Source organism: Sebastes fasciatus, chromosome 19, assembly GCF_043250625.1.
Source record: "Sebastes fasciatus isolate fSebFas1 chromosome 19, fSebFas1.pri, whole genome shotgun sequence".
In the NCBI taxonomy this organism is placed as follows: Eukaryota; Metazoa; Chordata; class Actinopteri; order Perciformes; family Sebastidae; genus Sebastes; species Sebastes fasciatus.
The window spans coordinates 14,040,511-14,057,146 of record NC_133813.1 but is presented as its reverse complement, the minus strand read 5'-3'; the positions used below and the strand labels follow the sequence as shown (position 1 = coordinate 14,057,146).

The following is a 16,636-nucleotide window of genomic DNA, read 5'->3' as shown; positions in this document are numbered from 1 at the left end:
AAGCACTAATTTTGGTGGAAAAGGGGTATCAGATATTTCTGGGTCAATTCACTCAGTTAGGAACCTTCCTAAGAAAGAAAAAAACAGCCTGTGTCTGTCTATACATGAATAATGAATTCAAATTTGATCAAAATCGCAATATGGCCTACTGCAATTTTCAAATCACAGGATGAGGAGGAAATCTAAATATCTGTTAAAGGTGAAATGTGTGTCAAAATACCATTTTAAATTAAATATTGTGGCACTGCAGAGATGTCCTGGCCTGCACATTATATTCTACAGACTTCAGAAAAACATCTTTGTTTGGTACAGAATCCCTGCAAAAATCACACTATAATCATTTTAATGTTTTTCAGTGAAAATGAGAATGATGATGTAAAAAATATCATCCCCTCTAATATCGTAAATCATATCGCAAATGCAATATCAGTCAAAATAATTGCAAGTAGATACCTTTTACAAAAATGTGCAGCCCTAGTACAGTCTCTCAGAGCTGCTGCGTGGCTGTAAAGTCTTGTTATCCTACAAATCAACTTGTCATATAACAATGTGTCTAGGACACATCATAGCTGTTGTTTTAGATGTCTTTTCCTCTCTCTCTCTCTGGCTTTGTGTTGTCCACATGAGTCAGTTACCATCCTCTCAGGGTGAGCCCAGGAACTGTAATTATTATTTATCAAGCTAATCCAAAAGCTCCCTGCATATACAGCCAATCAGATGGGTTTTTTTTCACCGTGCCCACAGAGCCACCAAAAGAACACCACTAGTTTCACTGGCACTCATTAATCAGCCCCTGAGCCTGACTGGCTATAAAAAAAAGTGAATTTTAAGCAGATCCTTTAATGTAGACTCAGATCAAGTCATCAATCACAGCCTAATACAAGGTTGTATGATAGGGGACGTGCCTAATGGCGAGATCTAACTGTGGCCATTACCTGAAAAGGTTTTATTATTTCGCTATCTCAGTTTGGAGCATGATGGATGAACGAGGTGGGCAGTCATTTGCCGGACCTGACTACAGCTGGCGTCTCTCTCTTTGATCTGAGCCGAGGTCCAGGACATTGTCAAAGATCTTAAGCTCCTTTGATGGATGAGGGAACTTTTTTCTGCTTTGTTTCTGGGCCGAATAATGACTTTCCGTGTCCGTCCTCTTGTCTAGAAACAAGGCTGGAGGTCAGAAGAGAAATGCTGCTTGGCAACATAATAAATGGGCGAGAAGATAGACTGTGAAAGCAGAGAGATTTCTGGCTGCTGCTATGCACCAGGAGGCACCGACAATACATTACATCAGTCTTAATGCTCGGGCTTCTCGTCTACCTCAAATAAGTCTTAGAAAGTGATTACAAAAAAAGTTGTAGTTAAATCAGTATGGAGCTGTATAACATGAAAGTTTTATAATTTTGATGTTAGTAGATCAAATTGCCTCAGGACAAGTCAGAGCTTTGTGGTCGCTCTCTCCACCAGGTGGTGATGTTGTTCTTAAAGTGTTACATTACAAAACACTTTCCAAATGATTCAGGAAAGAAAGAAAATCCCTCAAATGTTCATTTCACCCTCATGGTATTGTGTTTACTGAAATGTTAATTATTAATAAGTAATTGGAGTAAAGGGGTTAAAACATCATGAGAGTATAGTGTGTTATGTTTCTATTTGCTCTTGGCTACATCACTGAAATCCATCTCCGAGTCTGTGCGCTGCTGATGTCACTGATGCCAAGCATCTTAAAGGAATGCCACAGAAATAGATGAATCATTGGGGCCATACGGCTCATTCGATACAGACACGAAAGGGGAAATCTAAAAACACATACTTGATCTAATTCATTAAAAAAATTTTTAAATATAGCAGCACTGAGTTCTCACATGTTCTCCAGGTATATATGATGCTGCAGCAACCATGAACATCCTGATCTGCTCTGGTCCGTTTCATTTGATGTTTTTAAGGCACACATCAAAGGGTCCTCTCCAGACTATATGCAGCTTGGCAAAGATTAAAAAGGGAGTGCTTTTTAAAAAATAGATATTTTTTTAGATTTTGGCAATAACTGTAAAGGTGCTACGTGCGAGATTGGGAACATTTCTATTGCCTCCGTACAGCTCTCAACATGGTGACAGCTGAGCCAGCGGCTCGTAGCTAACGGTGCTTCCACAACAGCACTGTCGGCCGATACGGCGTTAGCCAAATGGCCAAAATGATAATCACGATAATTTTGATCAATATCGAAATCACGATTAGTTATCGCAATTATTAACTGATTTTAGGAACAAATAAATATTTTTATTTCACTTTCATATTTAAATAAACAGAGCACTGCTTTCACTTCCGTGTGGTGCTACATTCCTGCTAATGTCCAAATCTTTGCATCAAAATAAGACTGTTCCTTATTCACAGTGCGTGTCCTAGAAGAAATACGGGTTGACCCGCGGATCAGGCGAATTGGGGTGAGCTTACTAGGAGATATTGCGGGTTTGGGTAGGCGGGTCAAAAACTAATAAAGCAGCTCTCAGAGTAAGTTACGCTGAAATCACACCCGGAAACAGCGAAGTGTGGTTCGCCACAATAATGACGTTTTTCTGCGGTCGGGAGGTGTGTTCATGTGTTTCAGGCGGGAAGATATTCGAGTCAAACGGCCGCAGGCTGCAGCTTGCCAAGCTCAGGAGCGGACGCCGCAGCTTTTTATAGACATTGTTCTCTTGCTACAAACTATTCCCTACCTACTGTATGAGGAAAGATGATGTCTAATTTTACTGTACAAGAAATACAGTATCTGTATGTCATGGCTGGTACGAGCAATAGGACCCAAATTCAGACAAAGGCAGACTGATTCAGTTCAGGGATTTATGGCCAAAGTGAAGGTATATAGTATACATAAATATATATATATAGGCTTACAGGCAGGCAGGGTCAGCTCTTTGAAGACAGTCCAAACAGGCAAACAAATCCAGAGGGGACATACAGGAAATCCAAAGTGCAAAAGATCAGGCAGAGGTTCACAACAGGCAGGTACCAAGTTCCAGACTCCAGGTTTCCTGATGAGGAAAGGGGGAACAGGTGAGCAGGTGGGCGAGGAAGGTCAGGTGACTTGAACTCGAGGGAGTGGCTGGACGGGATAGGAGATAAAGTCAGAGGGAGATGAAATATTAATGTTTTAGTCACCCTGCCTGCGGTGCCGCCATCAGACCAGAATTTCTACTTCTACAGGAAAAAAACAAAAACAATTTACCCTTTCTTTTAAAAATAAATGAAATGAATCCGCTCTTTTCAAATTAAAAATGCTTTGACTATTGCTTTTTACTCCGTGTTACAGGAAGGTGAGTGATTCTGTACTTTAACACCACACACTTATGATTAAGTCACATGTGCAAAACAGTTAATCAAGTTTTTGGTTTATATTTATTAATTATTTTTTTTAAATTGGCATGGGAGTTTTTCATGTCCCCCAAACAGTTAAATGTGACCATAATTTATCAGATTTTTTTTTTTTTAAAATGATTGTGCTGCAAAACAAGTGGTGCTTATAATATTAGAAATTATGCAATAACAAGTTGCAAGACAAATATTATGTAATTTGATCTGTTGGAGATTGTTACGTGCCTGCAGGGCCAGACAGGCCTGCAGAGCTTTTCTCCTGTGTTGTTCTGCCCTCCTCCTTGTCTTGCAGGTGCTTCCAGGATACAGAGTTAATGGAGGTGATTGGAGTCCACCTGTGCAGAGTTTGCCAGCTGCAGAGTGGCTCACACTAATCCGATCCAGCCAATCGCTGTCGTGGGCTGCACATAAAAGAGGCACACTCTGGGCTCTCTCTCTCTCTCTCTGACTCATTTGTAATGAAGTATTTGAATTGTGAAGACACTTGTTTCCAGTGGGAAATTAAAGATAAGGTTTGTGGTAAGGAGGTAGAGGGCATAGGTAAGTCTGGGGTACCCTGTACACTTTTGCACGTAGGTTCTTTTCATGTCTAGAAACACTAGGTTTAGTGGTTGTTGCCAACCCCTGTATGTTTTGTAAACTGCTGTTTGTAGATAACTTAGTCAGCCTTTTGTTTGTTGTGTTTAAAGAAGACAGATTTAGTTAGGCCTAGTTTTGGTTTGTTAATTTTGATTATTTGGCACAACTATAATGTCCCTACCTCCACCACATTTGTGAAACTTCGGTTGTCCTGAAATAAACTGTTAAATTTTTGAACATCACGTTGACTCTGTTTAATATGGTTATTGTTCCAATTTGTGGACGTAACAAATGGGGGCTCGTCCGGGATCTTTTTCCCATGAACAACTCAACAACCGAATTGATGATGAGTCACTGGTAGTTGGAAATCTGTGTAAAAATGGCGTTTAATCTACAGGATTTTGTGAATGGTCCTAATTTGGAGCAAGTTGAGAGATGTCGTAAAGACGATTTACTTAGCATTGCGGCACACTTCAACATTGTAGTGTCCAAATATAGTGTAAAAAAAGAAATAAAAGCGAAATTAATTGAAAAATTGGTTGAATTAAATGTTTTAGAGGTTCCATGCAACCCTGATTCCTCTGTTGATGGAAGTTTACATGATGCAAGTTCCCTAGAAGAACCAAAGACTCCCAAGGAGGAGCAAATAGAATCAACTACTCCTCCGAGGAAATTAGCTGAAAGTGAAGGGCTGTAGTTGTTATTGAGGACACTGTGAATAACATTGACATTCTGAGAATTTCAAACTGTTGCTTCATCAAATGAGTGGAACAGGTTACTGGCTGATGTATAGTTAGATATTTATTTAGTTCATTGGATAGACACGCTAAGGGACCAGTAACCATTTGGAAAAAATAAAATCCATGAATTAACAATTTATTAACATTTATAATTCATAAGAAATAGAAAGTGTGAAAGTATATTTTTGATGAATCGCCAACATCTGTAAGTACTTTATTACCAAATAGAGAGGATACACACCAGCCAGAGGGATTGTTCTAAACCTGGAAATGTATTTATTAATCATCAATAAAGCCATTAGTTAACATTACTACTCTACTATTCTGATTCTGATAAACTCTTTATAAAGGAAGGGTCTTTAATCCTCTTGAACCCGAGTGCCCCGCTACCATCCCTAACCTTGTCATTATGAAAGCGACTCCACAGATTCCAACGGTTTTTGTTACGTTATTTTGTTATCAAAAGTTGTGTTTGAGGGCACATCAACGCTGCTAATGGCTACTCCAATGTCTCTGCCTCTTTGAGTATTCATTTGCATCTCACTGTATAAAGATGGACAGTCGAGGCAAAACATCTGGATCACCCCCTGGTGGCTGGCTGCTATATAGGTCATAGATCCCGCCTCCTCCGTGTTAGTGGATGTGACATGGGCCAAAATACAAAGTCATGGCACATGTCAAATCAAATTTTCCCAAAGATGGTTTCTGTCATTTTAGGTAGTTCTTATCATGTATGTTCAAGTGTTCATTTTTTCTATTTAGTTTGGTTTTAATTAGTTATTTGATGCTATAAAAGGGAGGTTGATACCTCTACTGTACTAAAACCTCTCCAACTTTGCACAGGTAATGTTCAGATGTTGTGATAGGGTTTGTTAGAGGTTTTGTTAAGCAGATATTAAATATTAAATATATGCTGTGTTCCATCCTCATTTACATATACCCAGTAACATACTGTACGCACTAGGGCTGTCAAAGCTAACACGATAATAACATGTTACCGCAAATTCCTTTTAACGCCACTAATTTCTTTAACGCATTAACGCAATTTTTAGGTCGTAGCGGGCTCAGTTTAAAGCTAGAGTGAAGTTACTGGTATCGTATGTAACTAGAAAACCTAAGGAATCCATTGCGAAGGAGGCTAAATAACGCTCCAATTTTGCGTTAAATTTTGGCAAGGAAAAATTGCCATGGCCATTTCCAACGGGGTCCCTTGACCTCTGACCTCGATATGTGAATGACAATGGGTTCTATGGGTACCCACGAGTCTCCCCTTTACAGACATCCCCACTTTATGATAATCACATGCAGTTTGGGGCGATATATTTGCCCACTCCCATGTTGATAAGAGGATTAAATACTTAAAAATGCGATTAATTTGCCATCACGATTAACTATGGACAATCATGTGATTAATTATGATTAAATACTTTAATCGATTGACAGCCCTAATACATAATGATGCGGAAATCTCACAAGTGATACCTTTATGATGATGGCAAGATTATTCAAATAGACTTTGTAGTTGCAGAGATATTCATTTTGGGCATTTCATTTTCAAGCGGGGGCCCGAGCCAGAGGCCTATAGGGTTCAACATGACCTGACTTCATCTCTCCAATATTATAATAAATTATGTTAACATCATCAACAGTGAGCTAAGAGAGCATTTGTATGTGATATGTACAATTTAAAATGTAGTTTCATGTCAAATTTGCATTACAAAAAATGTATTAAAGTATTAGATTACATAATCATTTTATGGATAACTTTTAATTAATCAAAAAAATTCACATTTTATTTTAAAAAGGTGGTTAAGGGACTATTTTTATGGCACACATGCGCTGCTGCGTCATGCAGCTTCTTGTCAGTGTGGCTTTTTACCTGCTGAGCTCTTATCTTGTTTTGTTTACCTCTTCCCTCCTGACACGTGGGAGAGGGAGGAGGAGGGAGGAAGGAGGAGGGAGGAGGAGGAGGGAGGAAGAGAGGAGGAGGAGGAGGGAGGATTAGTACAGCGTCGGTGCCTGGTGTCCTTTTTAGATCACAACAAACACAAGAGTGATTGAGAGAAAAGCGAACCAGGCAGAAACCCATTTGCACCTGCTCGTCCTCGGCCAGTGTCAGCATCTCTTCGAGCTCTCTCTCTCTCTCTCTCTCTCCATCCACACACACCCCGGCATTCAGCATGTCTCAGTCCGGCTCACAGACACCAGAGGACGGACTCTACGGTGAGTGATGGTGCTACATGGACCAGGCCGTTTGTTTATGCTGTTATATCAGCACATGTATTTATTTGCTTTTACAGCCATGATGATGCTGCTGTGTGTATGTGTGTGTGTGTGTGTGTGTGTGTGTGTGTACAGACCGATTTCCCAAATACATGGTGGGTTAACAATGAAAGCTCTGAGCCCATTCACATCTCCTCTCATCAGAATGACAGCAGGTGTGAGAGAGGATGCCACAGAGAGAAGAAGGCTGTGCCAGTGGAGCTGGCATTGTTGTTGCCACCACACTGTCATTGTGTAAACGGATTCCCTGACTCACCTGTTTGGATCTCTGTAAGCCAATTAAGATGTGGAGATGTCCTGACGCTTATAGCTCCACTGTGCTGAGTGCTTGGCACATAGGATGCTGTGTAACAATGTTATTTATGAGGAGCAGGAAACTAAGGGACTGTATGGAAATGTATGATGGAGGGTTGAGCCTTATGTTTGACTTTTTAAAAAGCAAAACAGGGTTATCAATACTGATATTTGGGATTTTTAAAAAAGTCTGACACTATTTCTTTAAAAAATAGGAAGCAATAATATCAACAATCAATCAAAGGGGTACTACACCCATTTTCCAAAGTCATACATGTTATTCCTATGGTCTAAGACAGTCCACATGAATAACTCTCCCCCAAATCCAAAAACTAGAATGCTAAAACTCAAACTTGTCTTAAAAAAGGCTAACAAGTGGCTAAATGAGACTACTAAATGTCACTAGGCCGACTCATCCTCCTTTACAGCCTCATTGTGTATACTCACACTCGTGACAGTGGTGTAGTTTGTTTATAGCCTAACGTTAGCTTTTTACTTCTGACGATTGCATTCACGCTTCAAAAATCATAAAAGTGGCGTTCATTTGTGGAGATTATCTTGCTGAACGAAACATGTAAGTATCATAAATGTTTGTTTGCCACAGAGCTTATTTTCTACAATAATCCAAACCCCAATGGAACAATCCCATTGGCTTTTAGTCGAGGGAACCAGGGAGATGCTAACTTCCTGGTTGGTCTACAAAAATACGTCATTCCTGGAGCACTCTGTTACCTCAAATCTAGTTTGACATTTCTGTGAAGCAGTTTATTTTTATTTATCAGCTGACATACACACAGATACCGATATATCTACAATAAGGTAGTAAGGCTGATATATTTGGCCAATATTACTGGCCTAGATCTGTTCACAATTTTTGCTTTGAACGACCCCCCATTGACTTTGTAAAATTTGTAACAACCAGTTTAATATGTCAATGGAACAATAATTTTTATTAGGGCTGTCAATCGATTAAAACATTTAATCACGATTAATCGTAAATTAATCCCACATCTGTACCTGAAGGGAGTTTTGTCAACTATTTAATACTCTTATCAACATGGGAGTGGACAAATATGCTTGTATGTATATATTTATTATTGTAAATCAATTAACAACACAAAACAATGACAAATATAGTCCAGAAACCCTCACAGGTACTGCATTTAACATAAAAAAATATGCTCAAATCATAACATGGCAAACTGCAGCCCAACAGGCAACAACAGCTGTCAGTGTGTCAGTGTGCTGACTTGACTATGACTTGCCCCAAACTGCATGTGATTATCCTAAAGTGGGCATGTCTGTAAAGGGGGAGACTCGTGGGTACCCATAGAACCCAATTTTAATTTTAATATCTGGAGGTCAGAGGTCAAGGGACCCCTTTGAAAATGGCCATGCCAGTTTTTCCTCGCCAAAATTGAATGCAAGCGTAATTTCGCGACAAGCTATGACATGGTTAGTATCAAAGGATTCCTTATTTTTTCTAGTTTCATATGATGCCGGTATCTTTAGCTTCAAGACTGAGCCCGCAGTGACTTAAAAATCTCAAGTTGCGTTAATGCGTTGTTATGGCGTTAACTTTGACAGGCCTAAAAGGTGAAACGAAATCTAAATCTAAAGACCCTCCCCTCCTCTGCGACTCCCCTCCCTTCAGCAAAGACAAAGAAGACACAACCCTCCCCTTTATAACTTCTGTACGGTCCCTAAACTGGAAGCAGACATTCACAGGAAATCAAACATGAGCCTGTTGTGCTGCAGTTCATTGAATCTTTTGAACATCCAGCTCTTGTCCACATTACATAAAGCTGATTTAGCAGTGGCACAGATGAATGTGTACAGGATTGGTCCATAGAAACTGATTTAGTGCTGTAGAATGGCGACAGATAGATAAGTCAGGCAACAAGGCAGTTGTTATGTCATAGCTCCCCTCTGTAAAAAAATAAATAACTGGGGCAATGGCACAGTTTCCCCGCTCTGCCCTCCCTCCCTCCCCCCTCCAGCTCTGTGCCCACTCATATCTCTACCCCCTCTGCTGCTGTTTGTGTGATTACAGAGCGTCAAAACCCGGGTAAAGTGAGGATTAGAGAGATCAGATGCGAGCGAAGGATGCTTTGGTAGGCAGATGAGGTGTTGATATTTTGTAAATGGTCCCTATGTCACAGAGGGATACAGGCAGCATGACAACAAGGGGAGGAAGGGAGAGGGTGAGTGGCTAATCTCTAACAGAAATAAGATCTTACGTAAGCAAGCATGCTGTCAGCCTGAGTTAGCCCTGCCCTACTGTTTGGCTGTGGGTGTGTGTGCACTGCACACACATACATACACCAGTGTGCATGTGTAAATCTCTTCCTGCTCATGTACCCAATGAACCGCTGTGTCCATTCATTCATTCATTCATTCATAGGCTGTGTTGTCTTTCCACAACTCATTGATAGACAGAAACAGACTTTGGCTTTCATTCTTTGAGTCGGAGTGTGTTTTTGTACATGACGTGTAACACAAACACTGATGTCCATCTTGCGTTCAGCGTCTCTCGCTGGTCATCTAACGTCACATCAGGACATCCTTCACAGGTCACCATATGTCAGCACACAACAACACACACCTGTCCACACCTAAACTGTAACATTTTAGAAGGAAATAATAGTATTGCGAATACTGCAAAAACACAGTCTTACCGAGTATAATTGTCTAATTACTATTGTCAAAATATCTCATAAATTAAGACAAAATCACCTAACAAGTAGCATTTCAATGAGATATAGGGACTAGTTTTCAGACATTGCATCTTGAATATCTTAAGTGATAAAATACTGAGCATTTTAGGCTTATTATCTTATTATGACACACAATACTTCCTAATACTAGTGAAACATACCTCAAAATGAGATTTCCCCAGCTAATTTCAAGATCTCTTTTTATCTTGAAAGGCCTAAATATTACATCTTAAGAAATAACATTTATTTTTTTACAATTAACACTTGAAATGATGAAGGCACTTGCAAATGACAAGGTAGTACAAGAACAAAGGTGTTTCATTTTTACCTCTTTACTTAAGATTTCATTAAAAAAAAAATGTTTTCCTTCTTTACAAAATGAACCGAAACACTGACAACGTCTCGTGTAGATAACAATGACAATAAACATGAACCAAAATTGAAATCATACCCTCTAAATTGAAATCTAACACTAATTACGAACCTTGTATAATAGATAGTCAATGCTGATTTATTTATTTCAGGAAATTTTACCAAGGGAATTTTCACTCGTTCTATTGGCAGATTTTTTTTTCTTATTACTATTGAAAACACCTCGTATTAATTTTTTTAAAACTTATTTTTAGAGTGTCTTTTTTCGAGGGTTCCTTATATGTATCATTCTTTTAGTGAATTGTGAATTAATTATTTAAAACATTTTGGCGAGTCCAAAATTTATGTTTTGTTTATCTCTATTAAAATTATCTGACGTTTGGTTCCTACTTCTAACAAGGCTTGTGAGTCAATAGTAAAACAACGCTGGTATCACGTGGTATCTCTGGGTCGTCAGTTAGTGTGCAAAAACACGGATAAATGGCTGAGATTGACGGTAAGTGCCTGGCAACGACTTGTTGTGAAGTAAATGCAATGGAACAGGGAGGGAGAATGTGACATCTAGTGGCTGAATGTTATCAGTGTTATCAACAGCACCTTTAATGCCGTGTACTAATGTCTTGTCATTTATTCCCAGTGACAGCAGAGTGTGTAGTGAAACAAAATGTGACTTGATGTAGGTTTGTTTACCTTCTTTAACGACTCCTGTCTGGCTCGTTACAGTCACTGGTTCACAACCTGGGGGTCCCGACCCCACCAGGGGTCACCAAAGCTTCATGGGGGGGTCGCTAGGCCTTCATGATCTTAAGGGGTGAAAGACAACTTTAAAAATATATATATACAGTTGGCCTATATCTCAGCATGTCATTCATTTATATGAAGAAATCTAAACTAAATTGTTATTTTTAAAGTTTGGATTATTATTTAAGATCTAAACTTAAAAATGAGAAAAGAACGCAGTTAAAACAACCAAAGAACTAATAGATGACCAAGCGTCAGGGAGAAGAAAACACTACATTTGTCAGAAAAAAGAAGCCTATTAAGTATGTATGATTGTTAAAAATAAAAAAAATACATAATATAGACAGACATTTAAATCAAAAGTTCCTAAAAAAATAACAGGATTTATCTGATGCAATATTCACAGGAAATAATCTGCTGCAAATCACTCATTTTACACAAACTTCCTGCAGTTATTGTGTTCACTATTTGTGTTCACTGAGCAGTTTATAAGTTTTTCTGAACTGTTGATGTTATGCATTGAATATAATATGAAATATTCATAAAATATGTCACTTAGTCAGGCGTCGTCAGCGTACTCAATAATAGAACAAAAGGTCCCTTAAGGACAAAGGTTGGGAACCACTTGTGTAACATATGTGCATGAAGCCCCACCTCTGTCTGCCTCCTCGCCGTCTGCCTGAGCGTCATCACAACGTCTGCTGCACGTATTGTTTCCTCATCAGGCTCCTGGGTCGAGCTGGAGGAGCTGATCGCAGCCGTGAGCCGCAGGGAGAGTCTGACAGGGCCGCAGGACAGCATCTCCTCCACCCTGCAGGGGGAGCTCGAGAGGATCCTTCTGGAGGCACAGCTGGAGTGTGAGAGGAGTAGAGACAGGTTGGTTTCTCTGGGTTTTGTCTTTGTTTGGGGAGTTTGAGCTGCACAGTGAGGTGTGAGAATAATCTGCACAGTAATGAGTTTTATTCTGTGCTCAGTGGAACTTTGCTTGTTTTTTCCACAATATGTGTGTGTTTACTTTCTCTGTGTTTGTGTGTTTTAACAGAACTTGCAGTTTGTCTGTATCTTGGTAGTACACCCATGTTGTAAATGTCTGTTTGTTGCTGTCCACAGTCCTCCACAGGTGGGGACTCCACAGTCAACCGATTCCCCAAGACCCACTAGTGAGCAGGACAGCGACTGTATCACCATACAGGTATTCATTCCTAACACCGACATCGGATAACGTCATCCTCCCTTTTGTAATGTTTAATGCAAAACAGATAAATCAGAAAAATATACAGACATTCAATTTTGTTGTGAAAGGACGTTACAGGTGGTTTATTTTTAAAGCTCATTAAACCAAATACAGTACACTTTCCATTCATCTTATTTGACATTATTGCTGACCACATACCACAGCACAGAGAACCTATATTTATACCGATTTCCTACTTTCTAGCCACTCATTTCCATTTATTTCAGTAGTTTAAAAAATTGCTTGCAGAGACATTAAACTTGCTTAAGATCATCTATCTTATGGAAGTTATTCCTGTTTTATTGATCTGTTTTTGAGCAGTTGCTTCTTGCAAAATGGTTTGTTGATTGAGATTTCCCCCCCAAAGACTTACAAGATTAAAACTCAAGATGTAAGTTGGTATCAGTAGGTTTCTCAGTAGGTTAATGTCACTGTCTCTGTCCTGATTTTCTCTACTGGATCTCCTCTTCTTTTTCTACTGTCGCACATCATTTGATGCTTTCTGCGTGTTGCAGGAGGAAGCTGAGCGGCGAGTGGACACTGACTGGGTGTGGGATTGGTCCAGTAGACCTGAAAATATGCCACCAAAGTAAGACCAGCTCTTTTAAAGTCATCTTTTATATTACTACATCCTTGAGTTGTTAGAGTACTTGTAAGTACTTGAGAAAGTGTATAGGTGTTAAATGGTTTAAAAGGAATAGTACTTTCTTGTTGAGAGTTATGGTCTTTGCACACCAAGTCTGTATTTTTCATGAGTTTTTTTAATCTGTTTTAAAAAAATATTATGCACAGAAACCTTGCATACTGATGCATTTTATTATTTTAGCCTATTTGTTGCTAAAATTCGCAGTACAAGACAAAACTGAAATAATTACGTGGGTGCGATTGGACAGCGGTAGTCCCAAACGGGGCTAATGAATGAATGACATGAGCAAGAAGCAAGCGTTTAGCTGCCTGGAGCACAATCACTACTGTCTAATCTTTCCTACTTCCTTTGTTTTGTGACCATTCCCGATTCCAAGCTGTTCTGCAATCCCCTGTCACGATCTATCTTTAAATTCCACATCTCTCATTTTTTTTTCATCATAAAGTGCTTTGTTCTGGGAGACAAAGTTAATGTATATCAGATGTCATTTTGGATGAAGACATTTGCATGGACGGTGGCTCCGAGTGGTCAAACAACCCTCTTTTGCCTTAGGATGGATGTGAAAAGAATGCAGAAAATCAAACCTATTCTGAAAACTTTAACGACGGACGAAAGTTTCGGAGTCTAAACATTATTGACACAATGTGAGGTCGTATTTATTTTTATAACGTGCGACAATTTGGCACAAATAATACAGACTTTTTTATGAGAAGATCAATACCTCTCTCATGTCTGTGCATTAAGTATGGAGCTGGAGGCAGGAGGCTATTAGCTTAGCTTAGCATAAAGAGTGAAAGCAGGGGGGAACTGCTAGCCTATAGCTCTCTCTCTCTAAAGCTCACTAATTAGCATGTTGTATCTAGTTTGTTAATCCGTACACAAACAGAAACATAAAAACAACAGTTTTGTGGTTTTATGGTGAGCCGTGTGCTCTAACTATTTCCTGGCGCGTGTCGTCAACCGTGTCTCTTCAGTTTAACTTTGACAGCATGTTCCAACGCTGTCTTAAATTTTGTTTACGGATTATACCTTAGAGTGTTGAGAAGCACATGAATCACCCTCATTTTCATTTACACCGCCGCACTTGACATTTAATCTTCTGCAATACAATAAGTCTATTTGACAGGTAGCAGCTCTTAATGGTCTCTCAGTACTTCGCTACCCGTCTCGCATTCTCAGTCTGCTCTCTTGTGTTCTCATTATCTCTGTTTGTTTGTTTTGCTTTTGCTTTTCTATCCTCCCTTTTGCCCGACATCTCTCCACTTTCTCTGCAGAGAGTTTGTGTTTCAGCACCCGAAGCAGCAGACCTCCCTCAGCGTGAGGAAGACAGAGGTGATGAAGAGAGGGCTCTTCTCCTCCGATGTTCTCCTCATCCTCGTTCCCTCTCTGCTGGCTTCACACCTGCTCACAATTGGAGTCGGGTGAGACACACAAACACACTAACTTTAAGGACAGGTCCATTATTTTTGAGTTTTTGAGGTTTTTATATCATTCTGTAGCTTCCCAGTGGTGTTCCTTATGTATTCAAATCTGAACATTCATATTTTGGTTGAAGTGTGTTTTAGCGTCAGTGCATTAACGTTACATAAAGTAACTTCAATGGTGGTCAGCATCCTCCCAGTTTGGAGAAGCAGGAGCACCGACACGGAAGCTAAGCAATGTACTGCTGCTGTGTGGACGCCACGTTAGTTCAGATCTGCAAGTCACACAATAACACAAACAAACTAACCGATCGATGCAGCGGTAGACCAGCAACTCCCCTGTTCTGAGAGGTAAAATAAGTGTTTTTGTGAATGGAGTCTGGACGGCTTCAGTTCCCCGTTGTAAAGGGCTGTCTGACGGCGAGGTAAAGCTGTGAAAATATTCTAAATATAGCGTACACTTCAACTGATATTGATTTTTTTTAGATGGCTAAAATGCATTTTTCTGCTGCTCCCATCTACAGCCGCTTTACCTCGCCGTCAGACAGGCCTTTCCGACGGGGAACTGGAGCAGTTATATCACAGTCTTAAAGCCACCAGACTCCATTCACAAAAACAGTTATTTTTACCCCGCAGAACACATGTTTGTGATATTGTGTGACTTTCAGATCCGATGTGGCATCCACATAGCAGTACAATATTACCTTGCAGTAGCTTGACCGACCTGCTGAAGCTAAGCTATGATTGGATAACTGACGGGTTTGGCAACTAATCAATCTCTGCTTTCTCTTTTTAGGATCTACATAGGAAAGCGATTGGCCGCTTCTACGACTAGCACGCTGTGACGTCGGCTGTAGCCCAGTGCCCCCATTCGCTAACAGTCTGGCCAGTAAGGTCAGACTGTTAGCGTACTAATCTGCCTCCTTCCCTCTTCGTCACGGGGCAACCTTAGGACCCTGCCCGTCTGCACCTCTGTCTCTCCGTTCATCTGTCTACCCAGCAGCACTCTGCCAGTCTGTCTCTCTGTCAGTCTGTGCATGTCGTAGAGCCCGGAGAGCGGATAGATGCCGACCAATGAGTCACGCTGAGGTCACTTTTACTCTCCCAGAGAGTAACGCTGATCTCAACCAGCTAAAGCATAATCAGAGAGCAGAGATTGCCCAGATACAAGAGAAAGGAGAGAAAGAGACCAGGCTAGAACAATAAATCCCTTTGATAGGAGGAGATGAAAAACGATTATTTGGGAACAGTGTGTTCGGATGAAATGAGAAAGATAATATGTGGTAGCCTCGCCACCCAACCTGCAGAAAAAGCAAAATGTCTGTCATTTGTCAAAAGTAATGACCCTCTGTAACACTGAGCTGCTGAAAGTGGTTCTTCCTGCTCTGATGGTGTATCTAATGTAGAGAGTTTTAGTTGGCCGAGTGAACGTAGGAGTGGCTCTGGTTGTGCTTTTTGTCCCGTAAACCAATTAAATATTTGACCTCCGACAAAGACAATCATGATCCCATTAAACTTCACTCCTCAAAACCTTTAATGTGCCTCTTGGGTCTTTTATTCTTCCCCTCCAGTCTCATCCTGGCGCACAAATGTTCATCTCATTTAATAAATGCATGGAAAGTGAAGCGTTTTTTGTCGGCAAAGCACAAAGTTTTGCTGTATTAAAGGTACAGTGTGTACGATTTGGTGACATCTAGTGGTGTGGTTGCAGATTGCAACCAACTAAGTACACTTTGCCAACCTATTGTGTTGTTGAAAACCTGTAAATGAACCACAGCCATCTGTTTAAAATGTATTCCTTTTTCCATATGACGTAAATCACTGAAAGTGATTTGTCCTGATAAACTCTTAGTGTTTTTTATACCTGATGTTTACCAGCAATGACTTTTCCTCTCGTGCATAACATGACATCACACCAGTCTGTCTCTTTCCATCTGCCTTTGTCATTCCTTACCTCACGTAAGTCTTTTTTTTAACAAGCTGCTGCTTTGACCAGTCAAGGATTTGACATTTTATTGGTTTCCCATAAACCGGAAAGCCGTTTCCTCTTAACATCTCATGAAAATAGCTGGCCTGGATTTAGCTTGAGAAGCACACTGAGGTTTCGCTGTGCTGCCTTGAACATAAACGTGCCCATTTGTTGTCCAGCCCGACCAAACCCAACGGGTTTATCAGCCATTAGCGGCGTGTTTGATGTGAGGCGTCCTGCTGAGCTCATTAAGCTACTTCTAGACGCAGCG

The 16,636-nt window shown here is 40.2% G+C and overlaps 2 protein-coding genes across 3 annotated transcripts in view; one reads left to right on the top strand and one right to left on the bottom strand.

Annotated features, from left to right (window-relative positions):
- Positions 1–11,891, bottom strand: part of LOC141756943 (uncharacterized) — a 64,191-nt gene extending 52,300 nt beyond the window's left edge. Inside the window, exons 1-2 of the mRNA XM_074617006.1 lie at positions 11,750–11,891; positions 11,045–11,157 (exon numbers count right to left, since the gene is read on the bottom strand). The gene's annotated coding sequence lies outside the window, so the exon portion shown is untranslated. The remainder of the gene's footprint in view (positions 1–11,044; positions 11,158–11,749) is intronic.
- LOC141756944 (BCL2/adenovirus E1B 19 kDa protein-interacting protein 3) lies at positions 6,634–15,933 on the top strand. Of its 2 annotated transcripts, none has more exons than XM_074617015.1 (6): positions 6,634–6,911; positions 11,821–11,971; positions 12,206–12,287; positions 12,845–12,918; positions 14,250–14,396; positions 15,193–15,933. In XM_074617015.1, the coding sequence occupies exons 1-6, from the start codon at positions 6,869–6,871 to the stop codon at positions 15,239–15,241; spliced, it is 546 nt and encodes a 181-aa protein (XP_074473116.1). In that variant the 5' UTR covers positions 6,634–6,868; the 3' UTR covers positions 15,242–15,933. The 2 variants fall into 2 exon arrangements, with proteins under 2 accessions (XP_074473116.1, XP_074473115.1); XM_074617014.1 differs by lacking the exon at positions 6,634–6,911 and adding an exon at positions 6,976–7,066.
- Positions 15,934–16,636: the final 703 nt, after the last annotated feature.

What these genes read in the sequence shown, in the direction of transcription:
- LOC141756944 (XM_074617014.1), top strand. Translation starts at nt 6,991, where the DNA reads ATGATGATGCTGCTGTGTGTATGTGTGTGTGTGTGTGTGTGTGTGTGT. An exon ending in ACCGATTTCCCAAATACATG is followed by an intron (nt 7,067 to 11,820) that starts GTGGGTTAACAA and finishes TTTCCTCATCAG; the next exon opens with GCTCCTGGGTCGAGCTGGAG. An exon ending in CTGCTCACAATTGGAGTCGG is followed by an intron (nt 14,397 to 15,192) that starts GTGAGACACACA and finishes TTCTCTTTTTAG; the next exon opens with GATCTACATAGGAAAGCGAT.